This window comes from Choristoneura fumiferana, chromosome 5, assembly GCF_025370935.1.
Source record: "Choristoneura fumiferana chromosome 5, NRCan_CFum_1, whole genome shotgun sequence".
NCBI classification, from domain to species: domain Eukaryota; kingdom Metazoa; phylum Arthropoda; class Insecta; order Lepidoptera; family Tortricidae; genus Choristoneura; species Choristoneura fumiferana.
Genome location: NC_133476.1, coordinates 19,669,617 through 19,686,380, shown reverse-complemented (window position 1 = coordinate 19,686,380; position 16,764 = coordinate 19,669,617). Strand labels below are relative to the sequence as shown.

Below are 16,764 nucleotides of genomic sequence, written 5' to 3'. Positions count from 1 at the left end.
CGCTAGTGTAGCGTGAGGTCTCTTAAAATTCCGAAAATGTCAAAAAAATCTCATAGTTTTTAGGTGAGCTACGCGGGTTTATTTATAATTAGAATAATTTTGTGAATATTTTGCATTACCTGAAATTAATTATGGCAATTATGCGTTACGGGGTAATGAATCTCTGTGTTTTGAGACAGTTTTAACAGACTTTGAAAGCCACACTTAAAAACCTCACGCAACAGTGGCGCCATCTAGAAAGACAAAAAACGTGGCCCTTATTAGTTAATGTCAGCTGTTATGTTAGTGCAATAAAACATATACAGATGGCGCTTTATTATATATAACCGTTGAAATTAGGTTGAAATAAATGCTGCACTCCGAGTCGGAGTCTCCGACCGAGACGTTGATTTTCTTTTTTGACTTGTCAAACAAGTCGGAAAAATAAATTCTCACATGCAAGGAGTAACAAGCCAAAGTCGTTATTTAGTCTTATAAAAAGGCAAACAAACATAAAAGGGCTAAGCTTATACCTTCTCATTATAATCTATCTATCTATATAAATAAAAATGAATCGTAAAATGTGTTGCTAAGCGCAAAACTCAGGAACGACTGGTCCGATTTCGCTAATTCTTTTTTTGTTGTGTTTGTTACTATCAGGAGAAGGTTTTTATGGAAGAAAATACAGAAAAAATACAACGGGGGCGAAGCCGCGGGCAACAGCTAGTTTGATATAATTAACAAAACTAAAGAGACTTATAATGAAACTAAACCACCTCTGATTAAGTTCAGCGGTTACATGTTAAGAAAGACTGTCACACATATATTACAGAACTTATTAGCGTAAGCGAGACGGCACGAAACGAAGTTTGAGTCACACTTTTAATTTATAAATTTGAACTACTTAGTATAAGCATCGGTGGTTCAGTGGTAGAATGCTCGCCTGCCACGCGGGCGGCCCGGGTTCGATTCCCGGCCGATGCAGTCTTTTTGCATTTAGCATTTTTTTGTATACTAATCATGCAAATAAAATAGCTCAATCACTTTTTATTGCTCAACCAATTTCAACTTTTAACGACTAATTGCCTTACTGATTGTTATTCAGGTAAAAATCAAATTACAGATTAAATGACCAAAACCATTATGATAAGACCAAGCCTTCCAACAAAGTCATGATTTTTAAATTAAATTTTTCTTTGATATTAATTATATTATTGATATTTTTATATTCTACTCTCGTGGAATCAGGTAAGAGCTTACAATATTAAAACAATAGCGAAAAATTACGATACGACTGAGGTAGCTTTGACTGATGCTGACTTATAAAAATTAGCACATAAAATACTACATAATAGTTGAAAAGATTATAAATTGTGAAACTTAATAAATAATTAATTGTAATGATAATGAATTGAGAGATCCTTCTAATTATATTACGTTTCGTTAGACATGATAGGTACTCATGCTGGACAAAATTAATGTTCACTTCCCATGCTCGTAAAGTTCGTGTTTATGCTAGATCTAGGCGACATAAAATGACTTTTTATGCTCTAGTGCATAAAGTAAAATCTTCGTCTAAGACCAGGCAATCAGGTGTAAACAATTTTTTAAATAATTAAATAATTTTTAATTTATATAAAACTTAAAATCAATCAAATCAATCAAAATAGATCAATAAAACTAAAAAAATATAATTATAATAGTAATGCGTGAACAGTAAAAGGCACATAGTAAGTGAACAATTGTTTCCACTGTTGCTATTTCCCCTCGCCATCGAAGTGAAAAGCAGTGTAAAATCAAACCGATTTTCCCTTGACGTGTCTATCTACCCTATGAACGTCTCGGATAAAATGGCTCGTTTTATGCTCTTGTTGTACAATCTACTATAGTTCCAAAACGTACCAACAGGTATCGTTGTACGTTGCACGGTACGATGGTATGACAGTTAAGACAAAAGTAAGATCCAGTGTAGGTATAATTATTTTTATTCACCCAAGGATTTTTAGTCCTTTGTGTACAAGTATGCCAATAATATTCAAAATGTATCCGCGACTGTTGTTTCTTTTAACTGCATTAATTATACACGAAAAAGTTGAATAATTTTATTTTTTTCTAAATATTTTGACAGACACACCAATTAATCAAATAATGAAAGTAACACTTAAAATAATCGTGAGAAAACATAAAAAAAAACTTGTCTAGTCACGAAATGCTATCAACTCAGCACTATGCTGCTGTCAGCTCAGCATTAGTTCAGCTTATGACAAAACAAACTGTCAAACTGACACGCAATTGTTTTAAAATGCAAACACGAACATTCTAATTGACATGGCGATTTCCTTTGCCCTTTTAGACAGGAACCCAAAAAATGCAAACAATCAGGCATTACTTACAGAAAAAGAGTCATCAAATTTATGTTTTTTTTTAAAGGGCTAAAAGTTGGCATATCTTCAGGAAAGACACGAAAACAAAATTCTTTAAAAACAACCCTGTCTAAATTTCTGCTATTGAAAATGAAAATGAAAATGAAAAAAAATATATTCGGGACACACAAATATAAACAATAGATACAAAAAAAGGGAAATAAAACAAAATGAGAATACAAAATACAAAAAATAAGTAAAAATAATTTAGAATACTTATTTGCTTGTGCCCGAAATGGTCCCAGCATAAAATGCGGACTCCTTAGGTGGAGCCAGCGCTGTTCTTCCGGCGAGACCATTATTGACTTTCTAAAACTTATAATCTCTTGTGCCCCAGTACCAGAAGACTACTGCCTCAGTCCTCTGAACACCAGCGACTGCGGGCGTCCCCCCATTCCTGTGTTTTACTACTATAAATCAGGCTCCAGATGTGAGATCAAGTTTTGGCGAGGATGCCCGACAGGGAACCTTTTCAACACCGAGTATCATTGCTCTCATCATTGCATAGGAAGGCTATGGTCTTCAGAGCAGGACGCAAAAGTGGAATCGTTTTCGAAAACATCTTTAGTTGATACATTGACAGGTAACCAGTTAAATTTTTTGTAGTATCTTAGTATTATTTAGTAGTCTAGTCCGACTTCGTCATCGCGTTCATCAAATTTTAGTCATTTAGTTATTAACATTTATCATTTGTAGGTACAGGTGTTGCAGGAGTACAATAACTAGCATAAAACTATTTTTAGTATTTGTGATGGCATTTTCTCAAAAGCTCCGGAATTCGGGTCAAAATATGGCTTTTTTAATCATTTTATTCTTTAATCAGTACCTAAGTTGTACATAGTAAGAAAAGCAGTTTATAAAAAAAGCAGCGACGATTTCTATCTTTCACATTTTTATTATTTAACTTTATTTAATTTTATTTTATTTTTTTATTCGACTGGATGGCAAACGAGCAAACGTACACGTAAACGAGCAAAAAATGGCAAAACGAGTCTCCTGATGGTAAGAGATCACCACCGTCCATAAACATCTGCAACACCAGGGGTATTGCAGATGCGTTGGCAACCTAGAGGCCTAAGATGGGATACCTCAAGTGCCAGTAATTTCACCGGCTGTCTTACTCTTCACGCCGAAACACAACTATCACATGATTGATTTGCAAAACACATTTCAGGACTAAAATATAAATGTGACATACCTATAGACACATCTCAATGTAAACAAGCGAAACAATTCGTCTACACATACGACATCAAAAAAAAGAAATGTATTAAAGTAACTTATTATGGCTGCCCTACTGAAAACAAATTCAGGGATGAGGAAGAATGTCAGGATATATGTGAAAAATCCGAAGACCAATGGGAGCATGCCGTGAAAGAAATGGATTTAGACGAACTGCGTAAGTTAAATAATTTGCTTGACAACGTAAAAGATGAATTTGAAACCGAAAAGGAAAATTTAAAGAAGGACGTCAAAAAATCAAAGATCGTACCACATACGGTACCTGATGACGGAGTAACAGAATTGCCAGAAGATGAAACAAATAAAATAGATAATGAGTCGAAAGAGCCTACGGAAAAACCAGAAAAACCAACAGATGAGCCAGTAGCGCCAACAGATAAAACAACAATAACAACTACAGAGGAAGAAAGTGAAACGAAAGCAGAAACAAAACCAGCAGTTGCCACCACGAATTCTGTACATGAAAAGGGAACAGAAGCAGAAGAAACGACTAAATTACCTGTTAGCACTAAACGTACACGTAGAAAGCGTGTAACTAAGAACTCGCATGATGAAGGCGACGTAGTTAGAGAGGGAGTTAATTATAATTATCAATAATGCAGTTTTTTTTACTGGTCCCTATCTTTTCCCTATATTAAATCTTAATACAAAACCAGCAATTATTGTTCCGGCCGAGGTTGATGTAGTGTTTTTGTCAAATATAGAAAAAATAAACAAAAATGAATAAAAATGTAATTGACAAAATATTAAGTAGTTAAGACAATTCTGCTCCGATTTATAATTATATAATTTGAAAAGCTGTATGTTTTTACCCAAAGCATCTAAAGCTTTTCAGTTTTAGCACAGATAACGTTTTCGTGTTAACTTTTTTATTAGGTGTACAAATTTTTGTCTTAATTTTCCTAATATTGGTGTTTTTACACTTTTTAAAAGTTGTAAACAACACAACAATGGACTTTGGTCCATTTGGTATTGGTGTGGTATGCAATGCAATATTATTGGAGATTAGTGTAATCTCCTTTTTATTATTATTCTTTTTTTTCCATTGACCATTAATTAAATCAAATATCGCATTCGGATTGACTTTTGCGTATATTTGTAAGAAAAATATCATGTACGCAGAAGCGAAATTCCGAACTACTTATACAAAATACTAACAGTTTTCTAGACAAGAGTTTATCAATAAGTTTTCAAGAATGTACTTATCAATAATTTTTTCTTATGTTCAAGATTATAATTCTCTACTTAATTATTCAAATACTCAGTAAATTAGTTCCTTAACGGTTGAATAAAATCAGTAATTACCGTGCTGTAATGTAAATTTACTTTAAAAATTAGGTAGGTAATAAGCGCTGCTCGAACCCTCACACAAGAACTATTACGACATGAACACATCAAAAATAAACTTTAAGATGATTGATATTTTTCTATTGGCTCTTTTTCTTTCTTCTGTGGATTCAGGTGAGAGTTGTTTAGAGTATTTAATTTCGAATATTTAATAAATTGACTACATTGTAATCTTCATCATCATCATCTTACAAAACAGAACGAAGAAGACTAAGTAGTACCTACCTTCCTACCGCTTGCATCAAAAGATACAAAATACTCGTATATAGGTATATAGTCATTAATAAAAGTTTTTTCCATACAAATTAACCGAAAAACCTGGGTACCTGTACCTCCGACTGTCCTAGAAACTTGAAATTTGATTGAAGGCAAGTCTTACAGCACAGCTATGAAGAAAAGTCTGTTTTATGTCTTTCTATGTCAGTATCTAAAATGACTCCACACTACATATGTTTTGCTTAGGAGAGGGGCTTAAATTTGAACGGAACCGTTTGCGCACAGTGTCCGCCTCGCACTTGTCCAGTCTTTCTTGAATTGAATAAGTTCTTAGTAAAGCCGCACATTCCGAGTGAGTTCCTATCTCACTTTCACACGCAAGTCGGTAGAATCTAGCTGCTCTCTCACTCTCAGAATTACAAGACTACTGCTCCGCTCCGCTAAATAAAAGTGACTGCGGACTATCACCAACACCGGTCTTTTCTTACTACAAGCCGGGTTCTATTTGCAAGATCGCAATGTGGAGAGGATGCCCAACCAGAAACAAGTTCGACGCTGAATATGAATGCTCCAACTTCTGTATCGGCAATGGTAAGCCATCAATATTTAGGACTAGTCCGTGCAATGTCTTTAATTCCGTTCATCTTAATGCGAGTGTCATCTTTCAACATGACTAAACATCGTCTCGGTAAATAATGCCCAAAAATATCAAATTAATGTGGAAAAAACTGTATTTGAAGAAAAATTCGCAAACAGAGATTCAATGACATAAAATTTACTGGATATTGCCTAGTGCATTCGTATAGTACAGTGTTAAAATAAAGCTATACTAAACTATTATTGAAAAAATACTGTGGAAATATGCCACTTGTCAGTTTTTCACGGGATTACTTGTTAATAATGTCCTATTTTGGGAGAAGTTCGCTTAACTCAAACTAAAATCTTGTTCAGGTTAAGTTATTTTATTCCCTAATTCCATTTATATCAACCTTCTCATAAAACAGGTTCATCAAGTTATATCCGATTACAAAGCGACCTTTTAATTTCTGAAAACAAAATAATAATAATTTCAATCATGTTTTTGAATAACATTTAATTTTAGCTGCTGAAGAAATAAACAAATGTGACGTCCCATTGAATACCAATGCCTGCACGAAGCAGACTACTGAAGTATTTACCTTTAGTAAAGCAAAACAAACCTGCGTCGAGGCCCTTTGGCACGGTTGTCCATCGTTAAACAAGTTCGATGATAAACTGACATGTGTAGAGGCATGTCACAACGACAACACCAAACGGGAATGGATGGATAAACTAAAAAAACTAGATATAAATTCGATAAAAGGTATGCACAATGTTCTCGATGAAATAATCAAGAAAGGTGAGCCAGATATGATTAGAGAAAATGATATCATTGAAGAATCTAATAAGAAAAATCAAGAAATAGATGCAGAAACTAATTATGTGAAAACGTTAGAAGAAATCTCCAAAATTAGTGGCGTAAGTCTCAAATAAAAGGAACACAGCAACTGTGTTTGAAAATGTTCGGATACTTCTTTTATATTTTCTTAACATACTAACGTAGGTACTAAGGTAGGTTCTTAGTTAAGTACCTATACAAATCAACCTGCGTCTATAAGCCTGTTAAAAGTTAGGATTTACAAAGGAACTAATTTCGAAAACAATGAAAAAAAAAACTTTAAATGCATAGATGACTCTTTAAAGATTTACTTCCATGGAAGCTTTTAAAAATTAGAGATTAAAGCAGAAATGTCCGAATAACCTTTTTTGTCGCTTAAAAAAATATAAGAAGGGATGATACATGATCATAATTACCCTTGACATTCATCGGCATCCGCAAAGGTATATCAGGCACAATCAGATGAACTCAAAATGTTTTCAATGGCCCCAGCGATTGTGATAATCCGATTTAAGATAAAATCGATACCAATCGTAATTGACACCATAATAGTGGAGCAGCGGACATATTTATTTCTTCTGGGTATCATTTTTATCACGCTTTCGCATTTTGTTTTAATAAATTATTGTTATTTGAGCTTTGCTTAGTTTGGGGCTAGGTCAATTGGTGTGATTTGTCCCAAGATAGGTAATTTGTATACATAATCAATATGAAACCAGCTTTTTTTCAGTCTAGACTTGTAAGAAATATTGTGCAAGTTGTATTATATGTATTACATTGCGTTTAAAATGGTCAATTGAGCGCTGCAGTGTACTTCATACAACTTGCACGATTTTTCTTGTAGATGAACTATCGCCTGCGGTATTCCCGGACCGATATGACCTTCAAGTTTTCAAGAAAAGAGCGTACTCCTACCTTAAAGGCCGGCAACGCACTTGTGACTCTTCTGGTGTTGCAGGTGTTCATGGGCGACGGTAATCGCTACCATCAGGCGATCCGCCTGCTCGTTTGCCCCCTATACCATAAATAAAAGGTAACTGGGCTTAATGTACGCCTCTGAAATAAAGCTAACTTTATCGTTTTACCACTTCTTTCTGTCACGCGGTGTACCTCGCACCAAAAATGTAAAATTCAACAAATAGGAGACGAAAACTTGTAAGACACGTACCTGCGACAAAGTATGAAAGCTGCTAATTGAAATTTGCTCCAAAACCCGTATAACCAATGTGGGTGTCAAGACCGCTAAGCTGAATTGTGACTGGGCTGGACATGTCTGCCGCATGCATCCAGACCGATGGTCACGAATCGTTACCGAATGGGTTCCGAAGGATGGCCAAAGGAGCAGAGGCAGACCCAAGAGGAGATGGCGGGACGACCTGAGCGCTTTTCAGCTCGATTGGCAGGTGATAGGGAGGAGTGGCGAAAGAAAGGAAACGCTTTTGCCCAGCAGTGGGACATACTCCGGGCTACATGAAAAAAGGTGTAAACTTAGCTTGGTCGTGTAATAGAAAGAGATAGGTGAATGCGATCACGAGCGTGCGCACGTCAGCAGAGCTACTACGAAACTACTATTTAATACGAGAGCGAGCGGGACCGCACGACACGAACTTCGAGTTTCGAGTTTTGTAGTATACCTGCAGACATAACGGCCGTGTACCTACCACATTCATTCTATTGAACGAATTAAAAACTGACTCATGTACCTAATTACAATAGAAATTAACTTTATAGTGTAGTCACTCACAGAAGGTAGGTAAATGGCCACTATGTTTTTAATAACATATAATTTTACCTACTCAACGGCTAAAATAATTGAATTATTACGGTAATGTAATGAATACACGGTACACTCCCTACTTAATAATTGATAATTAAATTACCTAAGTTACTCAATATATAAGGAATTGCTTCTCTTTACTATTATTACAAAGTATTATTACAAAACTTTGTAGGTACTCATAGATGTCAATGTATGTACTACAATCGTGGCAAAAGTGATATTGCACTCAGTATGGAACATATTTGGTATGTACAATATTAAAACACTACTATACTTTAATTATGAAAAAAAAAACACAAAATGTAAACTTCAACAGTCGGGCCCTTTACTACGAAGTGCAAAATTCGAACTTCGTATCTTGTCGTCCCGCTAACGTTTATATTATTTAATACGAGAGTGAGAGGGACGGTACGAGGGTGTAGTTAATGTACAACTTGTTAGTACGCTCAAATAATGCACGGCCTGATAATCCGTGCTTATGTACACGGATTATCATGCCGTGCATTAACACCCCGTACCGAACTACTAGCACGAACAATATTGCTCGATTTGTTATTGTACGATCTGATACTCAAAAACAGATTTTCTCGGCTTATACATAAAAAGACCTAACACCGAAGGCTAAGACGGAAGCTCGGCTGCGCTTTTGAACCTAACCTAACCGAGTCGTTTCTGCTCTGACCCATCTTGCTCGCTCGCTTGCTCGCTCGCTTGCTGCCATTGCCATATTTAGTCATTCGAATCGATTGAAAGAAAGAAAGAAAGAAAATACATTTATTTAACGCCATAAAACAAACATAGAACAGATAAAGACATACATATTTTTGGATTCAGATTATAACGTCGTACATTATCACTAAGTACATTACAGCGCCCGCAGTATTTTGTACGCCCTGCATGGCTACTACGAAACTGGAAACTCGAAGCTTGCACCGTGCGGTCAACTGCGGTCCCTCTGACACTTATACTATTTAATACGAGAGCGAGAGGGACGGTACGATACGAACTTCGAGTTTCAAGTTTCGTAGTAGCCCTGCTGATAATGCGCGACCATGATATTGTATACGGCATGATAATCGGAAGCAATAATGCTTCGGATTAACACGTCTTACATCATTGCGCGTACATTCCGAGTTGTACATTATTGTTTCCCCGGTACGATACGAACTTCGATTTTCAAATTTCGTAGTAGCCCCCCGGGAGGGGCCCCATGCGGGCATTAGGTAAGGTACTGGCATTTTTTGAGTTTTTTACGACTGAATGGGTCTCCTCGACTGTTGTTGAAGTTTAAGTTTTAGAGTTTTTCAAAGTTCTAGTTTACTTACTCGTACTAGACTTGTTTTTTATTTTTACCCTTTGAGAAAGATATTGTATGTGAATATAATTTGAGACCCTCTGAAGGACTCAAAATATTTTTTTATCCCGGATAATTGAATAGTCGCGTGGGAAAGCGATAAAAGATTTCTTAGCAAACGAAGTCGCGGATAAAAGCTAGTCAACTACTTATCTATAATTTCGTGTATTTTTTTAGAAAATTCGAGTTACTAACCTCAATTTGAAGGTTACCCTAAAAAGGGTTTGAATGTCAAGGTCAAGCGACCCCTGTGTAATGGAGGGTGCTTTGCCGCGCAGTAGCCGTGTAGCGCTTAATTGTATGGATTACCGGCTCCTTGTGGAGTCAGTGGCATTCAATTGAAATGGCTTTTGTTGATGGTAGAGGTAGTACTTTTTATTTACACCACCGTGAGACTTTTAATGGTCTGTTGTTTTTGGAATTAAAAATGTATCCTCTGTTAACTTAAAAAATTAGACACCCTCAACTTGTGAAATTAATGAACTTTGCTTTGTTTGATTTTGATTAACAGTAAAAAAAACAAAAATTCTATTTACTACAAAAAGGAAAAACAGGATGCATCGGCCGGGAATCGAACCCGGGCCGCCCGCGTGGCAGGCGAGCATTCTACCACTGAACCACCGATGCTTACGAAGTGACTTGCGAAATTATGTAATTGTTACTGTGTTTGGATCTGATTACTTTTGCAACAGTGAAAGCTAAACTGAGGAAACTTAATAGTATTTTTGTTTGCGATGAATATTTAGTAAATTTATTGGAAAAAGCATCAGAAGGTTCGTTGTTCCAAATAAAGTATGTATTCAGGTGTTCCCAAATGTTAAGAAACTCCTCTTCGACGGCAACAAAAGAAACGTTTAGTTATTTCCATTTGAGAGTCTCTATTGAACTTAGGTATTGATACAGATGCTAGTTGGAATTTAGATCAAAGAGTTCATTGACTTCAGAAACCCGCATAAGTGATCAGGTATGTACGGGAATACCATTCAGAACATTTAATTAGTTCTGCTACCAGAAATAAGTGAATAAGTAGATTTAAATGAAAAAACGACTCAAAGACTCAGTATCTAAATGATTTTATATTCGTATATTTGCCCTACTCTGAAATGTTAAATACCTACCTCCATCAATAATGAAAGTCCATAAATTCGGTGCCGTAAAGTGCACGGGCCAAGTACGCACAATTCATCATGATTTTCAAAGGTCTCTGACTTACAAAAGGTCACTAATAGATGGCGCTGAAATCAAAGCAAGATGGCGCTTCGCGAGCAGCTGATCGACCGCCGCACCTGACGGGTAAAAGTGCGATGCGATGTGAGTTCGCCTCGCCTCACTCGAACGAACTCGGCTCGGCAATCTCGTTTCTCGATAATTCAGTCGCAATCGAGCTGTGCTGATGAACAGACGACACTGTTCAACGTCGGCTGCCTTTGTTTATAAATCAAACAATGACAATCAATCGCATGATAAACAAAACGATGACTTAAATTATAGACATTTAAGACGTGTAAGGTTTTAAAAAACAGCGGAGTGGTGCCACCAAGTTTTTTAAAGTAGTTATGGATTTTTATCGATTTTGAAGATGTTCGAAATGTAGAACGAAGCTGTCACTGTGTCTAGGTCAGCAATCAGAATGGTCTAAGGCTTTGTCTATCTTATAATCTAACGGTGCAATTATTAATTCTTGTGATTCAATGTCAATGGTAGGAAACAGAAGTCAATGATTTATGATTATCAGTTTAGAATGAATTGATAACAGTGTAGAGTAGGTAACTAGGTACAATACCCGGTTATTGTAGGTACTTACACGCGTGTTTTCGCACATTTAGAAATCTAGTGAATACGTAGATCATAATAACGTAGAAATAGTGTTGTTTTGTGAAACTCTGTGTTTAAGAAGTGTGTGAAAGTGCTTTGTTTTCTCTGTGAAACCATTTTTGTGGACGGATTATTCTTCATTACCCACGATCAGCAAAATGTTTGGAGTTTTCATGAAACGTTGGAAACCAAAAAGGTTAGTGATTTTTTTACTTTTAATAGAAAGGTTCTTTTTAAACAGAAGGGTTCTCGTCCTGAATTTCTACATTTTAAGACGTACCTATCTAAGGTTTGCACTTGGTGTTTGTTTTGTATACTGACCTTGAGATTTGACCTTTGGAGTTAAAATTGTGTGTTTGTGTCGACAAAGGATCATTAATTAATTTCCCATTATTGTATAAGGTTTATGATTAGGTAAGTTACCTCCAGCGATGTAGTACGATATACTTAACCAAAAATATCCTGAATATTGGTCAAAATAGCAAATGTTATACAATAGGTAGTTTAAACCATCTCTAGATGTGTAACTTTAACAAAAAATAGTAAATGACCACCAAGTGAGACAGTGTCAGCTAAGATCTGCTTTACTTTTCAAAGCTCCTATTCTATTTTGATCTACATTTTATCATGCAATCAATGGTTAATTTTAGAAGTACCTACGTAAAACATGTTTTTTAAGGTTTGGTTATTAAGTAGGTAAGTATATTAAGTATTTAGCCTTCGTCTAAACGACTTCGAATAACATTTATCCAGAATATACTAGACGACATACGTGGTCCTACATCCTACCTACAATCGTCAACATGTCCGTCCCTTTGTTGGCCATCATTGCTAGTTAGTGCACTTTGCATTTGCATATTACTGTACACCCACTTACTCTACCCTTGACATGCACTGGAAATACTTCTGATGAGTTATGCTAAATGATAGAAGCCATCTTTGCAAAAAAGGTATCGTCTATTGGGTTTTAGGTCTGGTACTACACATCCTTCATTTGTTTTGACTAATCTTAACCTTGTGGAGGGCCTTCACGTGAAATATACCTACTTAATAGTAGGTAATATTAAACAAGCAATATTTATAGGTTTGTAACTTAACACATATATTATTATTTAGGTATGTTTTGAAATCTCTAAAGCGGTTCTATAAGTTTTGGTGAAATAAATGAACTTTTGGGGGCAAAACATTGGTCTAGGGTCTTATCGGGAAAACGTAAGTAGCTGATTTAATTCTAATGCATGGCGCTAATTAATAGGAATGGCTTAAGTATCTCGAGAGAACAATGATTGCACGGCCGACCAGGTACTGTATTATGTAAACAAAACGTTCTTTAATCCTTGAATACCTATTGCAGGTACACTACAACAAGACACACAATATATGTATTGTACAAGTGAATACTGTCATGCACTATTTTAACAGAAAAAAATATCACATGGACTTGGCTTTATTGAGGTTACAACATTAAAAAACTACACGAGCGAACAACATACGTTCGTGATGTGCTAATATTTACTAATGGTATATGTTAATTAGACCGAGTCAGCTAATTTGTATGGTGTCAAGTACGCATGACAAAAAAACATTGCATGCTTAGATATCACGTATTTAGCATATCGTATTCCATATTGTGACTTGTAATTTTGTCTAAGTAGCAAATTGCAGGCCTATTTTGTTGTGCACTCGTTGTTTAAACATTACAGCCGTCTATTGTGGCGTTAATACTTTCCAGTTTGTTCTATTCAGAGCTGGTTTTTTCACCTCAGTTATAGTGACGGGATTGAAACGAAATTTCGCTGTAAATGTTACATGTATATAATATTTTAACTTGGCCTATTCTTTTCTTTCTAACATATATCCATTTATTATTTTAAAATTATATCGCACTACTATTATATTTCTGCAGTGATCATTAATCTTGACTAAAGAATTTAAGTATTTGATTTGGATTTTAAGTAAGTGCTTATTCAGAGCTCCGAAATTATGTAAATTACTACATTTCCATTATAATAAGTATCATCACTTTAACTTAAGTAGCCGCATCGTGCGTTCGACTATTTTTTCTCTCAATCTTTAACCGGTCCAATTCATAATTAAACGCTCGATTGTTCGATCTCCAAAGTTGTACGGCACAAACGTCACAGCCCTACAGATTGTTTAAAAAGTAAAAAACTAGGGTGACCACACAGCGTGAAGCCCTACGATGCTGTGAGCATTACAAATAGAGGGCCAATTTCCAATTAAAATCGCTGTATGTGGTCCGCCAGAGGGCAGTGCAGGGAATAGATTGGAGGCTGCGGCAAAGGGGTACAGTGAGATGTCTAATTTAGTAATTTTAATTAACCGTGGGGTTTATTTTTGGAGGACTTTATCTGATGCGCTATAATTGAAAAGAAAATATTATGATAGGTAGTAGTTTGACTTAAAAAAAAAAAAACTAAAAATTACAAAGCTTCATGAATATCATCGGGGTCATTTTGGAATTATGTATGTATGTACGTATTGAAATTTTTATAAAATGACAGTTAAAAACATCTTTGAAACATTGTTTAAGCGCTCGTCAAACTCAAACTCATTGCGTTTAACGCAGCGTTTATGGGATAAAACAACCGAGTGCTTTAGACAACTTTGAAACGAGTAACTTTGCCTGTGTTAGTGCTACATAAAATCATAATAACGCGCCAACATATCAAAGTTCCCCACTGTTTTTATCACCAAATTAATAACTTCAATAATATCCGAGTAACTTTTGGATATCAAAGCAAACAAAACCGCGGGCCACACGTAGTTTTAACTGCTTCTTGATGGCAGTCATAATTATGTTTTTGTGGCTTTTTTATTTTTAACTGCAGCGGAAATGAGCGGCGATACGCTGTTTCAATTGTGGTTATTATGCCTGTCCGTGATAAATTCAATGCTTCGGCGTTATTGAAAATTTTATAATAACCTACAACAACTTAATTTAAGTACTTATTTTTAATCCTCACGTTTCCTTGTTTTGTTTTTCCAACATCTTTTAGTGTCTTTTATAAAAGAGAAAATATAAGTTGATAGGATTATTATACAGATGAAGATTAAGTTACTAGTTAAGTAGATGGTTTTTGACTTTGGTAGCATCAGTCGCTTTATATTTGAAGATTTTTTAGGGGATTTTTATCAAGCTGCATGCCATAATATATATATATCTGAAGTAAAAGAAGTGACAATTGAACCCACGCAAGCTTTCAACTTTGCTACCGATGTTATATGTTTTAAAAGGAATACTCGTGGTTTCACGCAAAAAGTTGCTCCAGTGTTTATTATCTTGTCATTTTTTCAAAGGCTCTAGTGCAATAAACTCAAATAACATCCTCGTAAATTCATTTTCAACATGAACGGCCGCTGTTGCAATAGCATCGATGTAAAAATGTGAGTTTCATAGTTGTTTTACTTCCATAAAAGCGTTTTCGAGTAATCTGCTCCACAAGTCTTCGCCTCTGGCGGCAAAACAGAGGGTTTGGAGTTCCTTTGTGAACTATGGGATCTGTAAACGTTATTTGACATCTCGTAACATTAAACTGATGATTTAAGTCTAGCAAAATATTTTCACGTTAATGTTGTTATTTTTGTGGAGTTTACAGTATGAGAATCGGAATCCGAATCATTATTTGCTTTACATACAGTATACATAGGTAAGTTGGATAATAATATTGATTGGTTCACGAATTTAGACATAATACGTGAAACAACCAATATAATATAGTATATTAGTGAGCCAAATTAATTCAAAGTCGAAGTATTTATTATGCGCCACAGGTGAATTAAACAGGTCTTATAACCTGTATCTACGATGACGAGATAAAGGTTTTTTTTTAGTAAATTACTAACAAAAGGTATACTACGTAACTTTTCTAACCATTACAATGCTAACAATATCGCTGAAAAGAATTTCACAATAACACTGAAACGATTGGGAATTTTATCATGGTAACATTAGAATTTTATTACTCTCAAGTCTAAACGATAAGATTATATGAGATAAAATGAATACAACAGAACCCAAGCTTACTTCTCAGTGTTTTCCTAATAGACTTTTTAGTTTCCTGAGTGTAACACGATTCCCTCGTAGCCTCAGGTTAATAGTACACAAATTGCAATCTCTTTTACAATTTAATATCTGATTAATTTACAACCCTCTTTCAAATATAGTGTCGAGCTCTAAATGGGGACCAATAATTGCTGTAACGTAATATGCTATTACTATTTGTTTTAATTGGATATTGCAATGTAAACTATTTGCTAACATTGTAATATTTACTGTTGGCTAGCGAGATAGTGGTTAATTGAGAGGTTGTTGTTTCAAAACGTGAATACTTACAAGTATTCTAAAACAATTATCATTCAGTAAAAAAAAAATCTTGTCGCTAGAGTTGTGTCACCGCCGCGAAGACGAGGAGCGCCGCACTTGTAGCGATTTTTTTTTAGCTCAAGTTCCTTCACCTGCTTGTACGTCATGTTATCTGTCTTATTTTTGTTTGGTCTAAGTTGCACATTTTCTGTATTTCCTAAAATTGTCTAGTGGAGTGTGGACACTTATTAATCTAGGCGTAAAATTATAATTAAAATGATTAATATAAAACACGTGATCAAGCCGTTATGATTGTATGAGGTTCTGCATTAAAATTCCATCTAATACATAACCTTGATGGTGTTGGTAAACCTTGTGATAGCACATTTGCAAAAAATGACGAAACTGTGGCTCTAAAACCTTATGAAAATAATCATTAGGTAAACATGGTCAGAATTAAAATAACACTGACAGATATTTAATCAAACACGGATAAACAAGCAAAGGTAACTAACAGTTCAGTTCATTGGCGGATTAAATTAATGCTTACGTAATTCAAAGTGAGAGACAAACTTGATAAGGTACTGCGAATTGCCTTGAACCTATTATTAACTGACTTGTGCAAAACAGAAGTAATGAATTGTTGTTTTACATCCTTTTTAATGCCATATTAAGATTTTACTTCATTTTTTAAATAATATGCTTTTTCGTCTAAAGTTAATAAGATCTCAGTGATGACAATCAATACACTTTCTTACTTCAAGTTTATTCGTCTTTAGCTGTCATTTTGATTAGATACAGGTTTCGCAATGACAGGCATAAAATAATATTTGATATGCGAAATTTCGGATAATTTACTAAATA

The 16,764-nt window shown here is 35.1% G+C and overlaps 4 protein-coding genes and 2 non-coding genes across 6 annotated transcripts in view; 5 read left to right on the top strand and 1 right to left on the bottom strand.

Moving 5' to 3' along the window:
- LOC141428341 (23 kDa integral membrane protein-like) overlaps positions 1–16,764 on the top strand; it is a 420,431-nt gene that overhangs the window by 62,567 nt on the left and 341,100 nt on the right. The gene's annotated exons all lie outside the window — the stretch shown is intronic.
- LOC141428336 (uncharacterized) lies at positions 538–4,245 on the top strand. The gene is made up of 3 exons (XM_074088297.1): positions 538–1,227; positions 2,740–2,985; positions 3,577–4,245. Exons 1-3 carry the CDS (start codon positions 1,152–1,154, stop codon positions 4,239–4,241), a joined length of 987 nt encoding a protein of 328 aa, XP_073944398.1. The 5' UTR covers positions 538–1,151; the 3' UTR covers positions 4,242–4,245.
- TRNAG-GCC (transfer RNA glycine (anticodon GCC)) lies at positions 893–963 on the top strand. The gene has a single exon. It is a non-coding gene; the product is annotated as a tRNA-Gly (tRNA).
- LOC141427845 (uncharacterized) lies at positions 4,962–6,750 on the top strand. Its single transcript, XM_074087432.1, has 3 exons — positions 4,962–5,105; positions 5,622–5,798; positions 6,310–6,750. The coding sequence occupies exons 1-3, from the start codon at positions 5,030–5,032 to the stop codon at positions 6,717–6,719; spliced, it is 663 nt and encodes a 220-aa protein (XP_073943533.1). The 5' UTR covers positions 4,962–5,029; the 3' UTR covers positions 6,720–6,750.
- On the bottom strand, positions 10,315–10,385 carry TRNAG-GCC (transfer RNA glycine (anticodon GCC)). The gene has a single exon. It is a non-coding gene; the product is annotated as a tRNA-Gly (tRNA).
- LOC141428332 (uncharacterized) overlaps positions 11,150–16,764 on the top strand; it is a 609,788-nt gene continuing 604,173 nt past the window's right edge. Inside the window, exon 1 of the mRNA XM_074088283.1 lies at positions 11,150–11,769. Coding sequence (XP_073944384.1) covers positions 11,732–11,769 — 38 coding nt within the window. The 5' untranslated portion in view covers positions 11,150–11,731. The remainder of the gene's footprint in view (positions 11,770–16,764) is intronic.

Coding starts and splice junctions, on each gene's coding strand:
- LOC141428336 (XM_074088297.1), top strand. CDS start 1,152: ATGATTTTTAAATTAAATTTTTCTTTGATATTAATTATATTATTGATA. Junction 1,228..2,739: donor TTCTACTCTCGTGGAATCAG/GTAAGAGCTTAC, acceptor CTTGTGCCCCAG/TACCAGAAGACTACTGCCTC. Junction 2,986..3,576: donor TTTAGTTGATACATTGACAG/GTAACCAGTTAA, acceptor AACACATTTCAG/GACTAAAATATAAATGTGAC.
- LOC141427845 (XM_074087432.1), top strand. CDS start 5,030: ATGAACACATCAAAAATAAACTTTAAGATGATTGATATTTTTCTATTG. Junction 5,106..5,621: donor TCTTTCTTCTGTGGATTCAG/GTGAGAGTTGTT, acceptor TCTCACTCTCAG/AATTACAAGACTACTGCTCC. Junction 5,799..6,309: donor CAACTTCTGTATCGGCAATG/GTAAGCCATCAA, acceptor ATTTAATTTTAG/CTGCTGAAGAAATAAACAAA.